The sequence below is a fragment of the Glandiceps talaboti genome, chromosome 21, assembly GCF_964340395.1.
Source record: "Glandiceps talaboti chromosome 21, keGlaTala1.1, whole genome shotgun sequence".
Lineage (NCBI taxonomy): Eukaryota > Metazoa > Hemichordata > Enteropneusta > Spengelidae > Glandiceps > Glandiceps talaboti.
Genome location: NC_135569.1, coordinates 7,252,070 through 7,270,553, shown reverse-complemented (window position 1 = coordinate 7,270,553; position 18,484 = coordinate 7,252,070). Strand labels below are relative to the sequence as shown.

Genomic DNA, 18,484 nt, shown 5'->3' with positions numbered 1-18,484 from the left:
TACAAAATAGTTTTATCATGGCTTCCTTGTTGAAAAATTAATGCGAAACAACATAGGCTAAGTCTGTGTTTGAAGCTCAATTCAGTGCAAAAGAGCTCAAAAGTGTGTAAAAAGTGTATTCTAAATTGTATGTACAATAACAAAGATTTTACATATTTATCAATCTTCTGCAATTTATTGAGTTACAGCCAAGTATTTGGGATATGTTGTTTCATATTGATTTTTCAAGTAGGAAGCTATGGTAAAATTGATTTATGAAATAAATATCGAAAATAAACACCCAATCCTCATCCATATGGCCACTTTAAAGCAAGCCAAAGTACAACATGATCAAGACAAAATAGTGTCCATGGCAACACTAACGTTGCTATTTTCACAAAAGGCAGAGTCAGAATCTAACCTTGAGTACTTCTATATGCTGTTTTCATTCTCGACTCTTATGTACGTTCATATACACAGCTCTTATCTCATCCCAAAACACCAAACTCAGAAGAGTGTGAGGGCCAAGTCTGAAGTATGATGCAGTCCACCCTTTATAAAATCCCCATAGACCTTCATTCCGTAGTATCTTCCAGAAGCAATCTAGGAAACCTTTGTAGAAAGTACCTTTACCAGTGGGATCAACACCTTGGTTGTAGAGTCGCGTACTGACAACATCAAATGGTGTCATTACTGCAGTAACTGCTATTCCACTTAAGAAGCTTGCGGTCAAAGGTATCAGCCAACTGCCTTGTTTGAAGATCTATAAAAAAAAATTTAAAATTTATAAAATTTTATGCGAATGATATACAAATACACAGCATTCATCATTTAGTGAAAAACAAATTTTTTTGTTTTGGGTCAAAATAATAAAAAATTGGTTTTCTTGAAAGTCATACTGTATGTATGACATGGCAGAGATACAGAACGCAAGAAACTGCTGTGCTTCAGTGGAATCCAGTTTGACATTCCACTGAACTTCTGAAGCACAGCAATTTCTTGTAGTGACTGTTACATATTCCACAACGACCTTCAATCAAATGTAGCTCTAGGCCTGTCTCAAGCTGTGCTAAAACTACCTACTAACAGCCAGTTTCTCTATTGAACACAAGTGTAATCTTTCACTCCCTGCTGGTTAATTGTAAACAAATTGTTGATAATGACAAGGCTGGCTGGTGCACTACACATATGACACACATACACCCAGGCAGTAAACTTGAAGTGTCTGATGCATACATTAAATACAATTACAAGTTTGTCATGTAATCTGTGTAGTCCACTACCCAGCCTTGTCCTTATCAACAATTTGTTTACTATTAAACATCAGGGAGAGAAAGATTACGCTTGTGATCAATAAGAAAAACTCATTGTTAGTAGGTAGTTTTAGCACAGCTTGAGATAGGCTTCACCTACATTCGATAAATTTCATTGTAATTTCTAGCAGTTGGGGGTTTACTCATTTGCATGAACAGCTTTCGGTTCATGATTTCTGATTGCTCTAGACGTGGAGAAGGATTCAAATCCATAGACAGCCTCTAGACTAGGTACACCATGTTCATCCTTACCTTTGTCTTTTCTACATATACTTTAGCATTGGTAAAAGTTGATAACTGAGCAGCAGATCCCACCATAACACGGGGAATAGCACCATTTACACCCCTCCAAAGTCCCAAAATCCCATACTGTTTGAAGATCCCTCTAAAGCCATCCAACATCCCCCCATGAGTATGTTGATGTCCAACAGCAATTTGCATGGTTGCTTGCGATTGTAGGCGTGTCTTTATCTGTAATGGTATTGCAACATAATGTGACAGAATTTCAGTATTTTGAAAAAATAAAAAAAAAGAAATCACAATTTCCTTTCACTCCACATCATTCAGACTTCAACAGTTACTACCACTTCCTGATAAACAATAAAATAACAAAAACATTCACTTTGAGCACCATGCCAAACTCTTTAGTCAGCAATCAATTGTACTGTTTACAAATTTAAAAGTATTTTCTCTATGAGAAGGTATGACACATCATTCATAAAGCAGACGACACACTTTACACAGAAATATTATGAATGAAAAATAAATAGAAATTCGACTGTTTTTCACAAACTTTACCTGTTATTTATACATCTATTTTATTCACTCCCATCTTTGAAAATCTTAGGCTTTCATGCGTCAAACATTATTCATATAATTTTTATATAAATCGATATTATTTTTGTATCTTTTTGTAATCAGTCACAGGGAGTGTACACAGGAAATAAATAAATAAATAAATTAATTAATTGATTGATCGATTAAATAAATAAATATCACCTTCCCCAAAATCTTGTCAATGTCATTGAAAAGCAAAGAAAAATCGCCATGTACAAAATGGTCATTTCTAAAATAAGTTGGGGTTCATTTTGTGGTCACTTCATCCACCTAATGCATCGGCCATCTGGCAACATTTCCAAAATATTTCGATGGCATCATACATATGATACATGTGTTAAAACCTTACCAGATACATTGGACTCCCAACGAAAGCTCCAACCGTCCCTGCGAATGCGCCCGCAGCGACACTTCTCCAATATATAACGTCTCCGTTTTTGTCGGTCACTAGTCCCATGTCTTTACACGCTTGGAACGAACCAAGTCTCGCTCCGTTCATTAGAAACTGGTAATACAATGCCGGTACAAGACCTTTCTGAAGAGCGAAAATTCCATCGACTTTGCCGATCGTGAAAAATGCATGAAATACATTTTTGTATGGCTTCACGTAGGTTCCTCTTGCCCTCAACTCTCCCTGCAACTGCATGCGGGTTTTCACCACTTCTAATGGATTGGTGAAAAATCCAGCACCACAGGCGGCTATTCCGCCAAGAAAGAACTCTGCCATTTCGCAAATATTACCTCCACATTCCTGTCATTCTGTTACATGATAAAAATTCATAAATCGGCAAAAGTTGTGTACACTACTACTTCACTACCGTGTGTTAGACGTAAACCAGGCCGAGGTCAAAGGTCATCGACCAAAACGAGGATGGGGTCGAGCGTGAAACACGTGATTTGTTGACACGCTTGTCTCTGTCATAACAGTCAGGTGATGGCCTACTATATATCTTGCCTTGATATCCTATCAAAGGCTATTGATTCAAAACGTCAGGACTGAATTTATTTATCAGGACTGTTCTACTAATTACTTTGCACTTTCATATTGGTATACAGATAGGCCAAATCATCATGTCCTGCCAGTAACATAATTATGTAAACAATTTTCTTTCCTTTTTACTGATGTTATAAGAAAAATGCTGCGCATCGTTAAATGTTTGTACATGCATGTACCTATAAAAATTTATTTATGTATGTTGTCGAAGAGTTAGGTGTACATTGGAGAGCATTCTCACAAACCAGAGATTATTTTTCTATTGTGACAAATCCTGGGCAGTGTAAAACTAAAAGAGGCTGTGGTTTACAGCGATGACTGGAGAACCTTACATGTTTTAATAGTCTTTATTTTTCAAGTGCTGTCAGTGGTCATTGTTCAACTCATATCAGTTTGGTGGAGGGTCTATGCTTGAGCTAAGCACAGGGGACCCAGGAACCGTATGACAAACAAAACAAAACTAAACAAATAAATAAATAAATAAACTATCAAATAAATGACAAATGAACAAGCAAACGAACAAGTATAGGGACAAATAAAATAATTAAATAAACCCGCAAATAAACAGATACTTGTGGGGGTATACTAGATACGTTTTTTGTACCCATCACTATAAAAAAGTTTATCAACCCATCACTATAAAAAAGTGATGTGTACAAAAAACATATCTAGTATACCCTCACGAGTATCTGTTTATTTGCTGGTTTATTTAAATATTTTATTTGTCCCTATACTTGTCGTTTGCTTGTTCATTTGTCATTTATTTGATAGTTTATTTATTTGTTTGTTTTGTTTTGTTTTGTTTGTCACACGGTTCCTGGGTCTCCTGTGAGCTAAGGAGAGTGTTATTGAGTAACCCAGTTTCAGTCCAGCTCCTATTGGAAGTAAATTATATTCAGGCACTTGGCAGTGTCTTTTTAAGGGCAGTAAGTAGGTAAAATCTACCGGAGTTCCCATATCATTTTACTGGGGTTCCCCACCAAAATTATGGTAGATTGTATGGGAAACACTGCTAGTTTTACCTCTTTTCCCCTTTCTGTTACCGGGGTAACAGAAACATTGTCAGGGGTGCACTCTTTGACAGTTTATCAACCTAAGAATGACAAATGACTACCAGTAATCGTTACATCAACCTCTGACTTCTTTATTTACCATTATTATCATTATGTAATGCACAATCAGAGGCTACGTAGTATTCACGGTAATCACATGATTATGAAAACTTAGAACGCCATGCTAGTGTATACACTATCACAGCTGTACGAGCCCTGGTGCCATGCAAGTCTTTTCACTATCCCCACACACTGGAAGTACATGTATGAACACATAGAATACCAAACTAGTGTATACACTACCATGGCAACTTGATGCCGTGAAAGTCTTTTCACTGTCCCAACACACTTTTAACTATTAACCATTTATAATACCACACCCATGTACATGCCATTACAGCAAGGGCCCTGGGCCACACGTCTTATCACTATCCCACACTGAAATTATTAACCCATAGAATGCCACACTAGTGTGTATGCTACCATGGTAGTATGGGCACTGGTACTGTGAAAATCTTTTCACTATCCCAAACGCATTGCAACTTTTCAACCTTAGAATGCCATAATAGTATATACATTCATGGCAGTGAGGGTCCTGGAACAAAATTATTTTTCTCACTATCACAACATGTTCTGACTTTCAACCTTTCATTTCTCCAATATTCCTGTAAGATTTAAGAACTTGGACATAAAATATAAAGTTTCATGTGTGTGAATATTCATTCGCCTCTGATTGCACACTATGTACTGTTTCTGGTTTTTTCCAGAAATACAAGTAACAACAAGGATGCATCAAGATAAGTAGTTACTGGGGTATAGAGACATTTCACTTTTTGAAAATCTTTTGATAAGATTCCTCACCCAGTCAGTCCATTGCTTGTCATTGAACAAAAGCAATTGTACATGTAGCATTTACAAGGATCCTTCACCACACAAAGTACGTAATCATTGATAATGTACAGGGGTGAACAAATCCACTGGTCCTGGGACTAGCAATTTTTTAGGCGGATCACACATATTTACCTTGTCTGATCCATCGGACCAGTACCTTACTGTTAATAACTATGTTAAAAAGTCATCTGAATATACAGATTCATAGGTAAGATTTAATGTTTCACATTTATTAGCGGGACCTTGGACCACTAATTCTTTCAGCAGGACCACTGGATTTTTTAAGGCACTGGTCCGGGGACCACCAGCTCATGAAATGATTTGTTCACCCCTGATGTACTATTGTAGGAAGTGCTTTGTGTTTGAAATTGACATTCAAGTTAAATATTAATACTACCAAACCAGAGAGACTGTAGACTTTAAATTAGGAGACACTTTTTGCGTCTTACACAATACTTTTTGTTATGAATTAGACAAACAAATTGCAGACACTGATAACGTACACACGTATTATATGTCACATCATTGTGAACATAAATAAACAGTTTTGTCTTTGAATCTTCCTTGTCCAATCCAACAGTGAAGTTGATTTGTTTTCAGGGTAAGATAAAATGTATCTTTTAGGTAATTCATAACAAAAAAAATGTTGTACAGGACATAAAAAACATTGTGTCACCTAATTCAAACTCTATAGTCACTCTCATTTAGTAGTAAACCAGGATATAAAAACATAGTGTTACCTAATTCAAAGGCTATAGTCTCTCTCATTTAGTAGTAAACCAGGATATAAAACATAGCGTCACCTAATTCAAAGGCTATAGTCTCTCTGGTTTGGTAGTAAAAGAGGATATAAAACATAACATCACCTAATTCAAAGGCTATAGTCTCTCTCATTTAGTAGTAAACCATGATATAAAAACATAGTGTCACCTAATTCAAAGGCTATAGTCTCTCTGGTTTGGTAGTAATCCATGACATAATTTACATTGTAAACAGATTTCACAATAATGACATGCAAATGGTGATTTATAGTTTACAACAAGGTAATGCACATTGTAAATTATCATTAACCCTTACATTTAAACAAACAGTGTTGCAGCCAGCCTTTTGAAAGAGTGGGACATAGTGTCCCAAGACTTTCATTTTTCTGGGTCATTATCAATTCTTGGGGGACATCATAAAAAAAGTGTCAATGGCATTGTAGCACAACTGTACAGCCTTTAAAAATATTTACCCATAAGAGTATCCATGCTAGATATTTGCAGTTGCCTATCCAACCCTGTTGTTGTCTATTCAATATACGGGATCATGTGGCTGTTTCTATAGGTGTGGTCATGTTGTCAAACATATTTGCATACAATTTTAGTGTGGGACATCTATGAGCCATCACTTCCAAAATTGTGGGTCTGGTCCAAAAAATGTGTGTCAAATGACCCAAAAACCCCCTCTGGCTGCAACACTGAAACAATGGAAGGCACTCAAATAATAAAGAGACTGACAAGTACAGGGCTCGAAATTAACAGTAGTCCCTTTTCCACTGATTACCAATTCTTGTCATGGGACTACCATAATTTACAGCTGATAGCCCACTCAGGCTACCACTGATTATGTGATGATTTAAAGGATGGAAGATTTAGAGATTTAAAGTATTTCCAATATAGGAAGGCTGTTTTCCAATAGAGGAAGACTGTTTTCCAATATAGGAAGGCTGTTTTCAGTTCAGGAATATAGGACTACTGGCCATCAGCCATGGATTACCAATTTCTGAAATTGGTAGCCCAATAGGACTACCAATGAAAAAAGTTAATTTCGAGCCCTGAAGTACAGTCAAAAAAACATGCCAATGACTTTAACTCTGGCTGCGCTGGAGGACTTCAACAATGAATCACCATCAAGGTTTTAAAACTTTACGAAGACTTAAAATTTTCAAAAAGTCACAAACAAAACACACACTGGAAGTACTAAATGTTATATTTCTTCAGCTTCATAAGCCTTGGTGGTACTGGAAAACGAGCTCTGTCCCACGGAACAGCACATTTATGTCGGCGATGAGGATGACTATCGTCTTTTTGACCCTCTGTGGCTAAATGCAAGCCAACTAGTACCCCAATAATAAGGCAGCCTATAATAATGACTGTGTAGATAGTAGCACTGGAATTCGGTGTTGACTGCATATCGTCAAGGTGAAGTCGTATGGGGTGAAAGGTCGGATTAAGTTCCTGCGCATGACGCAGATGCTCAGCTGCTTCTTGATAATGACCAAGTGATTTCAGAATTTCCCCAAGAGTAAAATGTTGTAACCAAGTATTTTGTTCTGGGGACTTCATGTCTAGCGATCTTCTTGTGAGGTAGACAGCATCTTCAAGATACTGGAGGTTAAATAGCACGCGTGCTAAATTAATAAGAATGTCCGGATTGTTCGGCTGTATACTTAATGCCTTCCTGAAGCATTCAATTGCTAACAGAGTACTGCCTTTGACACGCCAAAAATTGCCAACTTCATTCAAAACTGAGAGAGAATTCGGATGCTGAAAAAGAGGAAAGAAAACAAATTAAGTTGAGAATTATAAATAATCTGTTGTATGACAATATCATTGAATAGTCACATACATTTTATACTTCTATCGTAATCTAAATCAGTGTAAAATACATTTGTAATTAATGATTACAAATTTTGTTTTGAAAAAGTGATACATACTATGACAGAACCACATGGCAGAGCCATAGGAGTGGAAGTGTTGTGTACTCTGGTATATGCTTGGAGCATTCTTAGCAGCCACACTGTCATGAATATTAAGGAAGTTAAAACATGGCTGCAAAGAACATCAAAGGCATAAGTGTCAACAGACCACAAGTACCCACACTGGCACCAAGCATCCTGTGATTCTGTTATCTTACCTATGCTTATCCAAAACAGCAAATTTCACAAAAACATACTACCATGTTGCAGTAACATAATTTTGCCATTCCCTACTTTGCATACAGAATTCAGGGTTCAAATTTAAATTCGTTCTTGTACTCTAGCCAAGTGTACAGTTATGAACTTTTATAACTAGTGACTTTTAGAAGTGACTTTTAGCTATCACAAGTACTTTTTACCAATGATTCTTGTGTATCATTAGTGACCTTTATTACATAGGACTCTTTAAATTGTCAGTGAACTTTGAGATTCTTTTAGTATGTTTTCCACTAGTAGTTTTTATTGCTTTTGTACTGTTTCAGCGCCTATGAACTGTTAGGATATATGGCCCTTTACAAGTGCTATTATTATTCATTATATTATTATGATGAACTTATGGGTAACTTTTCAATTGATATCCACTTGTCTAACAGACTACCATCATATGAATTTGGTAGTCTAGATAAAATGTTTAGTTACCTGTTTGCCCTGGACTAATGCTAATTCACATGCTAAAGGTATACGATATTGTTGGTATACACTACTACTAGTACCAGTAACTAATGCAAGCACATCAAAACACTACATCATAAACTACAATGTACATAATAAATATACTTACTGATTGGATATTTTGTTTTAAAGTACTTTCTAATGAATCCATATCAATCTGATCACCTTCTGTTTTTTTAAAAATCATGGCAACTTCTGGCTCTGGAAAGTTAGGATGGGATTGACGCCTTCGAATCCCTTCCAAGTGATCATATTCTGTTTTCTCTGCTGGCTCACCACACTGAAGGATATCAACACTAAAATAACAAAGAGAGAAATATATATACTGTTACATAAGACTTACAGATTGGATATTTTGTTTTAAAGTACTTTCTAATGAATCCTTACTTAAATTTAAATTTAAATGTCTAATTTCATTTAAATTTAAATGTCTACTTTGTAACCATGTGAAGTTGTATACACATTTGAACAGAAATTATGGGATATTCTGGTCATTCCAATAATGTGTGCTCAAATCACTAGGTTGGCAATACTTGAAGTTTAGTCTCAATACTGAGAAGTGCCATTATATGGCATTACATTGTATTATCCCCATTTTTTTCTGTAAGTTTAAATTGTACAGGTATAATTATAATGTGTTCCAATATTTTTCTGAAATGAGCTGGAAAATACTCACGAAATAATGGGTTCGTTTTTTCACTTCTCATCTGCCTCACTCTCAAGACACGCGTACGTCATTTATATTTCTCAGGTGATGAAAATTAGTTGTAACTTGTAATAAGATCTGTGTCTATGTTATCAGGACATTGTAAAACTACTACTAGAATCATTAGCTTAAATTGTCAGCTTGTTCAATGATGTCACTCTAAGTGATTGGTATTTTGTGAAACATATACACTTTCTGTTACACACAACATCGATCCAATTTACTGTCGAATCGCGTAACTCAACAAATGTCAAATTTAAACTACTCGGGTCGGGTCTTCTAAATCTGCGATGCCATGTCTAATGTCATAGAATTTACCTTTCGCAACTTCTCGCTGTGGCTTCACATGAATCAATACCCATTCCGTCCCTTTCTCTTCCAAAATGGTACTTTTGTGCAAGAATGCTTAAAACGGGGTCTTCATTTGCTACTTTAAGTGGGTCTTCATGCGACGGGGTAACCAAAACAACTCCATCTTGTTCACTTAATTTCCAGTGAGTGGTTGATGAAGCTGATGGGGTATTACTCTGTACAATGTTCACTGAAACAATATAAAATGCCACGTATGTCATACATGGTACATCGCAGAACATCTTCAGTGATTTAGAGTCCGCCAGTCTGTCAAAAACGTTGAAAATCTGTGCCGCAATCATACACGTAAATATGACAACAAACTGTCAAGTCAGAATCTACAACGTTTCCAATCTAATAAGTAAGGTCAGAGGTGAAGGGTCACGGCATTTCTTTATTGATTTTCGAACATGATTTTGTAAACTAATATGATCGTAACCGGGAGTGATTGAAAAGAAGGTTTTTACTTTCAGCCAAATTTTTCGATTTAATACATATGGAAGCACAAATTTACCAAATTTTATAAGAAATACCAAACGAGCGTTTCCACGTTGGCTTCCTCTGATTGGTTGTTCACTTAATCGTTTATTCATCCGCTAAAAAAAGTAAATCTTAAATGCTGAAGTGATTCCGGTCGAAAATATTCTTCCCGTTGTATAACTATTACAAGAATATGAATTTTTAACTATAGATTCGTGGTGTTTTGTGCATTAATTTGAATAAAGTGCGATTTTATGGATTTTTGACCTGGTGAACCTCATCACTTGAGGTCACGAAATGAATCCTCCTCTTTCCCCTTGTTCAAGATGGCGGCTGCAGTGGGAGCGATTGTTATGCTGGCCTTATTGGTCATTTGCAGTTCAGTTCATGGCGCAGGACGGACGTTAGTTTTACTAGACAATATGGCAATGAAAGAGACACATTCCATCTTTTTCAAATCTTTGACAGGTTAGTGTATTTAGTGTAATTTGGCAAATTTTCCAAGCCCACATGTTAAAATACATACATATGCACAGTGCATAGCCTGGCTACCAGCTGATGCTTACACTGGCCAATGGTAATACATGGCTACTGAAAACTGTTTCATGCGAGTCCTGAAAAACAATGCAACTCAAAATATTATCTTAATGATGATTATATGATTCGAGGTTGTGTAATGAATTTCATGACAGCCTGGTTTCCAAGGAGATACTTCCAGAGACTTAAATTTTAATTATTGCAACACCTCCCCAGACCCCATCAATGTGAAATTGCAGTCGAATTAGTTACACATCTGTTGATTGATTTACTAATAGATAGAAGTTAAAGCCATATTTCATTCAATATATCACAATATCCTCTGATATATGGCATGCATACATAGATTCAAACAAATTCAGCATTTTTGCTAAATGTGTTATATTTTATCTCTCTCCAGATCGTGGTTATGATCTCAACTTCAAGACAGCGGATGATCCAAGTTTAAAATTAATCAATTATGGTGAATTTTTATATGATAATGTCGTCATATTTTCACCTTCAGTATATGGTAAGTTGAAAATTAATCCTCTTCTGTCCAACTACTGAGTAGTAATTACTTGGATATATCATGAAAAGAAGACAAATACTGGGGAAGAAAATTGTTTACCCCTGATCGAAAGAGAACGTAACTTTTAGGGGGAACACCACTCCAGGAAATAAAGTCATTTTCATAAATTATGGGTTGTGGAGAGTCCTTTCATGATTTTACATCACCTACAATTACTTGCGAGTTCAGAAAAATTGGTATCTTTGCTGTGGGAAATTGTATCAAGGGAGTCTGCAGAAATAATATATCGAAGTTGCACACTTAATATTCATGAGATATTTTGCACTGAAGGGAATAGGCACTCAGGAATGGAAATCAATAAAAAACTGTATCTGAAAGAGTTCACTTGGCTAAATCTGACTACCATAGTACCTAGCAGAGAAGTTTAATTCAAGCCGTGAATTATTCCCAGATTTTTTGTGTGAATGTGTTTGACTTGCCTTTGTGTGTTGTATGATAATTGATTGATTTTGTACCTCTCTGTCTTGCAGAATTTGGAGGCAATGTAGATGTAGCCGCCATTACAAACTTTATTGATGGCGGTGGTAATGTCCTTGTTGCAGCTAGTTCAGATATTGGTAAGTTCAATCATTCTTTATTACCAGATAATTATGTCATGAACCAGTGTTTTTGGTAAGGTTTGGGAATCTTGCAATCTTAAAATGTAGAATTGCAGTTTCATATTAGTTTCTGCTTGGTTGTATCAAACAGAGCCAGTGGATACTAACATGAAACGTTTGGTATATATGTCAAAGTCTTGTTCGGTTATACACAAGGGCAATTCCTCACTTCAGTTTTGATTGCTCCTTCTATTGCAGGTGAACCACTGAGAGATCTTGGTGGAGAGTGTGGTATCGAGTTTGATGAAGAAAAAACAACAGTTATAGATCATCTAAATTATGACATGGCTGACGATGGACAGGTAATATTGCATGATTATTTCAATATTGACTAATCACAGTAGTGATAGATGATCTATTAACCAATTGCGTTCATCATACATTTGTTGATCATGTATTGACCAATCACAGCAGTCGTATATTATGTGTTGGCCAATCATAACAGTCATAGATATTCTATTGACCAATCATAGTTGTACATTTGAAGATCATGTATTGACCAATTGCAGCAGCCATAGATCACATATTGACCAATCACAGCTGTCTCATTTCATGTATTGACCAATCACATCAGTCGTAGACTATGTACATTGGCCAATCATAGCAGTCATAGATGATGTACTTAGACTAATTGGCCAATCATACATTTGTAAATCATGTATTAACTAATTGTGGCAGTCATAGATGATGTATTTGTGTTCACAGTGATATAAAATGTAATATTTCATATCCGTGAATGCTATCACTGTGTCTGTATTTTGTTTGTCTAAATCGTACGAAAAAACGTGATATATAGAAAAAAGAATACTGCGTAATTGTATTCTTCTAAAGTCTCTCTGGTTTGGAAGTATTCTGTGATAGTTATTTTATCTTTTGTAACATCAAAACTGATCTGATTTTGGATCATTTCTTTTGCAGCACACATTGATAGTTGCAGACCCAGCTGACATCATAGAAGCCAAAACAATTGTTGGTGATAAGGTTACATCACCTGTACTATTCAGAGGTGTTGGGTAAGTCTGTACTCCAATACATCATATAGCAATGACCATCTTTGTAAAAGATTTCAAAAGAAGCATCTCATGAGGGTGCCCCCCCCCCACACACACACATACATGAAATGTTTTGTTCATGAGTGCCAAATACTTATATGGCAGTATACAACAGTTCACGTAAGGCACCAGTAACATCGCCATAGGGTCCTAAAATTACCTTTATCCTTATCAAAGCAAACAAAACTATTAAGACTGGCTGGGAATGTCATAGAGTGAGCCATGAAACAGTGCAAAATGTCAATTGTTTGAAGGAAGGTATATTACCCAACTATCACTGGCCCACACTTCTAATTCAAAGAAGTGTTCCAGAACAGCGCCCCTAGTGGTCAAACTGTGCAATCTTTTGTTTTCCTTTTTATCTGAACATTGTGTATATCAAAGCATCCTAATGGCTGTTAGCAGTCAGAGACCAGTTGCAAATTCTGAATTTGCCAGTGGGAAGCTTTGATTGGAATAGAGCAAGGGTCTATTGATGTTGTAATATCATTTTTGCATTAAATGAAGTGGTTTGGAGCACCATAGCCTCATGAAATAAAATTAAAAAATTCTTGGTTGGCAAAACTATTATAGACTTTTCTTGAGCGTCACCACATTGTAGGGAAAGATTTGTGCATCATCCGAAATTGCTGAGCAGCCCAAGTATATCAGATATGCTTCAAGGGCACACTTGCTTGGAAATGTGTTGACAATGACTTTATCTTCTGTTTTGAATCAATCTATACAGAATGACAGCTGATCCTGATAATCCATTGGTTCTTGATGTCATACATGCATCATCTACAGCTTACTCTTTCTTTCCAGATGAGGCCATTTCTGAGGTAAGTCATCTAGTGACAGCGCCATCTAGTGGCATGATAAGTAGAGAGAAAGATAACATGAAATAAACTCTGGGTGCATAATTTATTAAACATACTGAAACTAGACATACCTGTAGATGTGCAGGTGCCAATGTTTAGTCTGCACATGATATGTCTGCGTAGTAGCACATTAGTTGATTTCACTAGCCAAATAATATAAGAAACTGAATTCAATCACTCTTGCTATTAAAGTATATAGTGTGTGCAGGTTGTTGTTGGTTTCTACATGGTTGTATCAAACAGAGCCAGTGAATACTAACATGAAACAAGCTGTAAAATGGCATGTAAAGCTGTTGTGCAAGATAGTAATCATTCATTCTGTATGTGTTGATTCTATTGATTAATCCTATGCACTTGTATAGAGGTTGCAATGGAATGTATGCTCCTCAGGGAGTTGAAGTAAAGGGCCATTGTGCCACTATAGATCCATGCCAGGGGTAATAATTGTGAAGCACTTTGAACACAGAGTGGGAAACTGCTATATAAAAGCAAACATTATTATTAATCATTATACATGAGAATTTGTGCTTGCAAATTTAATTAAAGCATAGCAGTTGCCTGTTTCATACACACACACCCCTCAGGGTCCTACTACTCTTGCACTTCCAGTAACTAGAGACACTCAAAACAAAACTTTGTTGCTGAGTAGAAATTTACAGGATTTAAGAAAGACTTTTTCTTCCTGAGTGAGCTCTGACCACATGCAAATGAGCCAAATTCAACATGGTAGTCAGTCCATGGAAATAATAAGAGCCTAAACAGTGATTTTGACACTAATGTTTGTCAGCAAATGAAAAGAGCTTAATCCTGACATGGAAGTGGGATGACCACTGAACACTGAACTTTGACACCAGAAAACTGCTAAAATTTACAGCAAGTAGAGTATAAAATGACCAAACTTATGTGTGATCTCTTATTCTGTTACAGTATCCTCATGCTGTTGGTAAGAATACATTGTTGGTGGCTGCTCTACAGGCCAGGAACAACGCCAGGGTTGTATTCTCTGGCTCTGTTGATCTTTTCAGCGATGAATTCTTTCAAGCTTCTGTACAGAAAGCTGCACCTGGTTCTAAAAAGTAAGTGAAACACACAAAATGTAACAATTTGATGAGTTACCTATCAAACGTAATCCAAAATTCAGTCTCTGTAACAATTTGACTACATTGTAGTCATGTTTTTACTGCTATTATAAGTTATAAGCCAAAAAGGAACAAAAAAAGAGCACATCAGATTGGCGTAGAAGCACACTGCTTAGAATTGCCTCCCAAAATCCTTAGAAATTCCAAAAGTCAAGATATTCAAAATTCCAAGTTTGGTACATCACATGCGAGTATAAGACAAAAGGGAACAAAAAAGAACATATCAGATTTGCGTAGAAGCACACTGCTTAGAATTGCCTCCCAAAATCCTTAGAAATTCCCAAGTCAAGATGTTCAAATTCCATGTTTGGTAAATCACAAGAAATTACTATGTATCAGTAGCATGACATCATGGCTTATGAAGGCATCCTGTTGCTAAAACTACCTCATGGTCACCAGTACAAGTAATCTATACAGATGTAATAATAGCTATGCCTATGTATGTATGGTCACTGCTAATATATTGTCTATCACATATTTTTGCAGGTTTCCACTGTCTGGAAATCAGAACCTTGCTATATCTCTATCAAAGTGGGTGTTTAGAGAGCAAGGTGTACTAAGAGTTGGTCAAGTGAAACATCACAAACAAGGTGAAACTACACCACCAGCTGCCTACACAGTTGAAGATGAAGTGGTAAGTCTGTGGTTGAAACCTTTCAGCATGTCAAATTACAATGTATGTTGGGCCTAAAAAAAATAATTGTTTGGTTCCGGTTACCTGACCCTCACCTAGCTTTTCACTGTCAACCCTAACCTTTTTTAACGTATTTGAGAAAAAAAATAATACGATCGCAAAAATTGTGACGTCTCACGAGAAATAGTGGATGCGGAAACTGTCATCAACTTAAAAAAAAAAAAACATTCTAAAAGTGTTCTTCCAATCTGATGAGGAGAAATAAACAACTCAGAGACCATTGGGAAAACAATGGAAAACCTGAACTAGACATGCACACAGGGAACAAAATCTACCTACCCCACCTATTCTAAAATTGAGCGTAACCGGATCCACACAATTTCTTTTATTAGGCCTTATGTGTATTAGTTAAATCCCTAGTGCTTGAAGTGGTGAATTATTTGTTTATGAATTTTCATGTGTTTGTTTCAGAGCTTTAAAATTTGCCAATTTGTGTGTGTGTGAATAGCTGTAGTATTTCAGTGCTACGTATGTATTCACCCTATGTATGATATTAATTACAGGAATTCAGCATTGTGATTGAGAAATTATCTGGTGATAAGTGGGTACCATTTGATGGTAATGATGTGCAGTTAGAGTTTGTCAGGATTGATCCATTCGTTAGAACTACTCTGAAAAAGAAAGGTAAGATTGAAATGGTTTTATTCAAGTCAAGCATGATTCACTGTAATGAAAGATTGGTTTTAGACACAAAAGATGTTAAGCGAGAGTGACTGAATTTTGGAAGTTAAAATCCTGAACAAATTGAGTCCACAACATCTATTTCGTGGTGGTAAAACTTGCCCAATATGAGAAAGAAGTAGACAATTTCAAATCATAGCTTGCACTAGCTGCAATAAGTATTCAAAAATTCAAAATATTGCATACTGTATTTTCTTTATTCATCACTGAAACTTGCTGACATTAACCTTTCTAAGCTCATACAAATAAAATCTAGCAATGTTGATAAGGTTTTTTAGTCAGACGATAAAATTCGCAATGTTTATATATTTTTGTCAAGCTAAATAATATTGCATACTGTATTTTCTTTATTCATCACTGAAACGTCCTGACATTAGCCTTTCTAAGCTCACACAAATAAAAGCTATCAATGTTGATAAGGTTTTAGTCAGACGATAAAATTCGCAATGTTCATATATTTTTAACAAGCCAAATAATAAAATATGACAACATTAGATAATTAGAGATATTATTCCCCAATATTTTTCTTCGTTCAGCCAAGGAAAATACGAGTGACGTAAAGGGTTTTGTCACTGCAAGTCGCTAGGTCACAAGTATTTTCCAGCTGAACGAAGAAAAATATTGGAAAATAATATAATTATACCAGCGCCAGTAATATAAGTGGAAAAAAAGATCGGGAAAGTAATAGTAATTGTTAGTGTTTTGACTCGTATTATAACACAGCAAAACCAGTGACTTAGAACGACCAGCGTATACATTCCATATTTTTTTGTTGAACCTGGCTTGTGCATGGTATAATAAAATATGGCAATGTTAGTAAGGTGTTTGTCCAGTCAGATATCTGTTTTCAGGTGAAGCGCCTTCTTTTTTCTCACAGTACCCATTGATATTGTCTATGTTTGATATTTTAGGTGGCAAATTCTACAGTCATTTCAAACTACCAGATGTGTATGGTGTGTTCCAGTTTAAAGTGGATTATAACCGTGTTGGGTATACTCACTTGTACAGTGCCACACAGGTATGTATGTATGTATGTGTGTGTGTTGTGTGTTGTGTGTGTGTGTGTTTAACCACTGTCAGCACCCTCTGGAGGAAAATGTAGTATTGTAAAGATAAAAGAAAGAATGATAGTCTTTCACTTCCATTGCAAGATACATAAAATCGGCTGTTATTTACTCAAATATATTTTGAATTTTAAGACCATTTTATGATTTTTAGGGCATATTTCAACCAACACAATCAAAATTATAACTCTGGTAGTTATTCTCATGTGCTAGTGTTTTCACTAAGCACTTGCCAAACACTGCAAACACTGATTTTGACAGTACTTCCCGTAAGAGAAACTATCCTACTGTGAGTAATTACATCACCATCCATTGCCAGCTTATATCAACTTGTTGCAGTAATATGTTTCATTTGTGTCTCTGTTAGCTTGTTGATAGTTGAGTTACTGTTGTTGTAACTAATGTATATTTCTATTGTCTATTTCAGGTATCTGTTCGTCCATTTCAACACACACAGTTTGAACGTTTCATTCCCTGCGCATACCCATACTACGTCAGTGCCTTCTCAATGATTGCTGGAGTGTTCTTTTTTAGCTTGGTTTATCTGCATCACAAAGAAGAACGTAAAGAAAAGGCAGAGTAGAACAACACTAATTTCATTCCAGAAAGTTTCAGCTGAGAAAAAAAAAGAAAATATGCAATATTTTGAAAAAAAAGAACACTTTTCCATGTAGCATAATATGAACACTAGTTACAGTGAATGTAAACTGTGGTTTAAAAGTTGTACGTTTCTTTCTTGTCCGTGTTATTGTCAATTTTCTGTTCATCCAACTTTTATATTCTCTGTGGAGCTTCATAAGTGTTTATGGAGATCTTTATCTCTGCAAGATCCCCAAGTGATTTCTAATGTACACAAGTAAAATGAAAGTTAGTCATCATGTGGTTCTACATCATTGACTCTGTTTATCGTTACTTGTCTTCAACATGGCCCCTTAGTAGATATTTTCCTTGTCTTCAGGAGAGAAAATATTCTGGAATATCTAAATTTATTTCCAAAAGTTCAACTTAACCTGTATCATGGAAGACCCAGTAATTCCAGAACAGATCTATGTCTTTTTACATACCTGACCAAGTTAACTGGGTTGTATCTTTCATTCTTTCTAATTTGTTCACATTTATACTGGCATGGTATCATCTTTGTATATCTGAAATATTAGCTACTTACTGTACTGAAGATTGTAGTTTGCATTCACTGTGATTAGAGTTTGTGTTGTGTTTGAGAAACGGCTTTGTACATGTCAACTGATGAAATAAACACACAAGATGTTTAAA

The 18,484-nt window shown here is 35.9% G+C and overlaps 3 protein-coding genes across 3 annotated transcripts; 1 reads left to right on the top strand and 2 right to left on the bottom strand.

Annotated features, from left to right (window-relative positions):
• Positions 1-424: 424 nt before the first annotated feature.
• On the bottom strand, positions 425-2,856 carry LOC144451789 (solute carrier family 25 member 35-like). The gene is made up of 3 exons (XM_078142691.1): positions 2,479-2,856; positions 1,545-1,763; positions 425-742 (listed from the first exon to the last, which is right to left on the bottom strand). Exons 1-3 carry the CDS (start codon positions 2,854-2,856, stop codon positions 425-427), a joined length of 915 nt encoding a protein of 304 aa, XP_077998817.1.
• A 1,406-nt stretch (positions 2,857-4,262) lies between these two features.
• On the bottom strand, positions 4,263-9,859 carry LOC144451450 (uncharacterized). Its single transcript, XM_078142289.1, has 3 exons — positions 9,503-9,859; positions 8,588-8,774; positions 4,263-7,594 (listed from the first exon to the last, which is right to left on the bottom strand). The coding sequence occupies exons 1-3, from the start codon at positions 9,835-9,837 to the stop codon at positions 7,028-7,030; spliced, it is 1,089 nt and encodes a 362-aa protein (XP_077998415.1). The 5' UTR covers positions 9,838-9,859; the 3' UTR covers positions 4,263-7,027.
• A 476-nt stretch (positions 9,860-10,335) lies between these two features.
• Positions 10,336-18,484, top strand: LOC144451094 (dolichyl-diphosphooligosaccharide--protein glycosyltransferase 48 kDa subunit-like). Its single transcript, XM_078141866.1, has 11 exons — positions 10,336-10,483; positions 10,953-11,063; positions 11,594-11,680; positions 11,921-12,024; positions 12,641-12,735; positions 13,502-13,595; positions 14,562-14,710; positions 15,260-15,407; positions 15,971-16,091; positions 17,060-17,166; positions 17,640-18,484. Exons 1-11 carry the CDS (start codon positions 10,342-10,344, stop codon positions 17,793-17,795), a joined length of 1,314 nt encoding a protein of 437 aa, XP_077997992.1. The 5' UTR covers positions 10,336-10,341; the 3' UTR covers positions 17,796-18,484.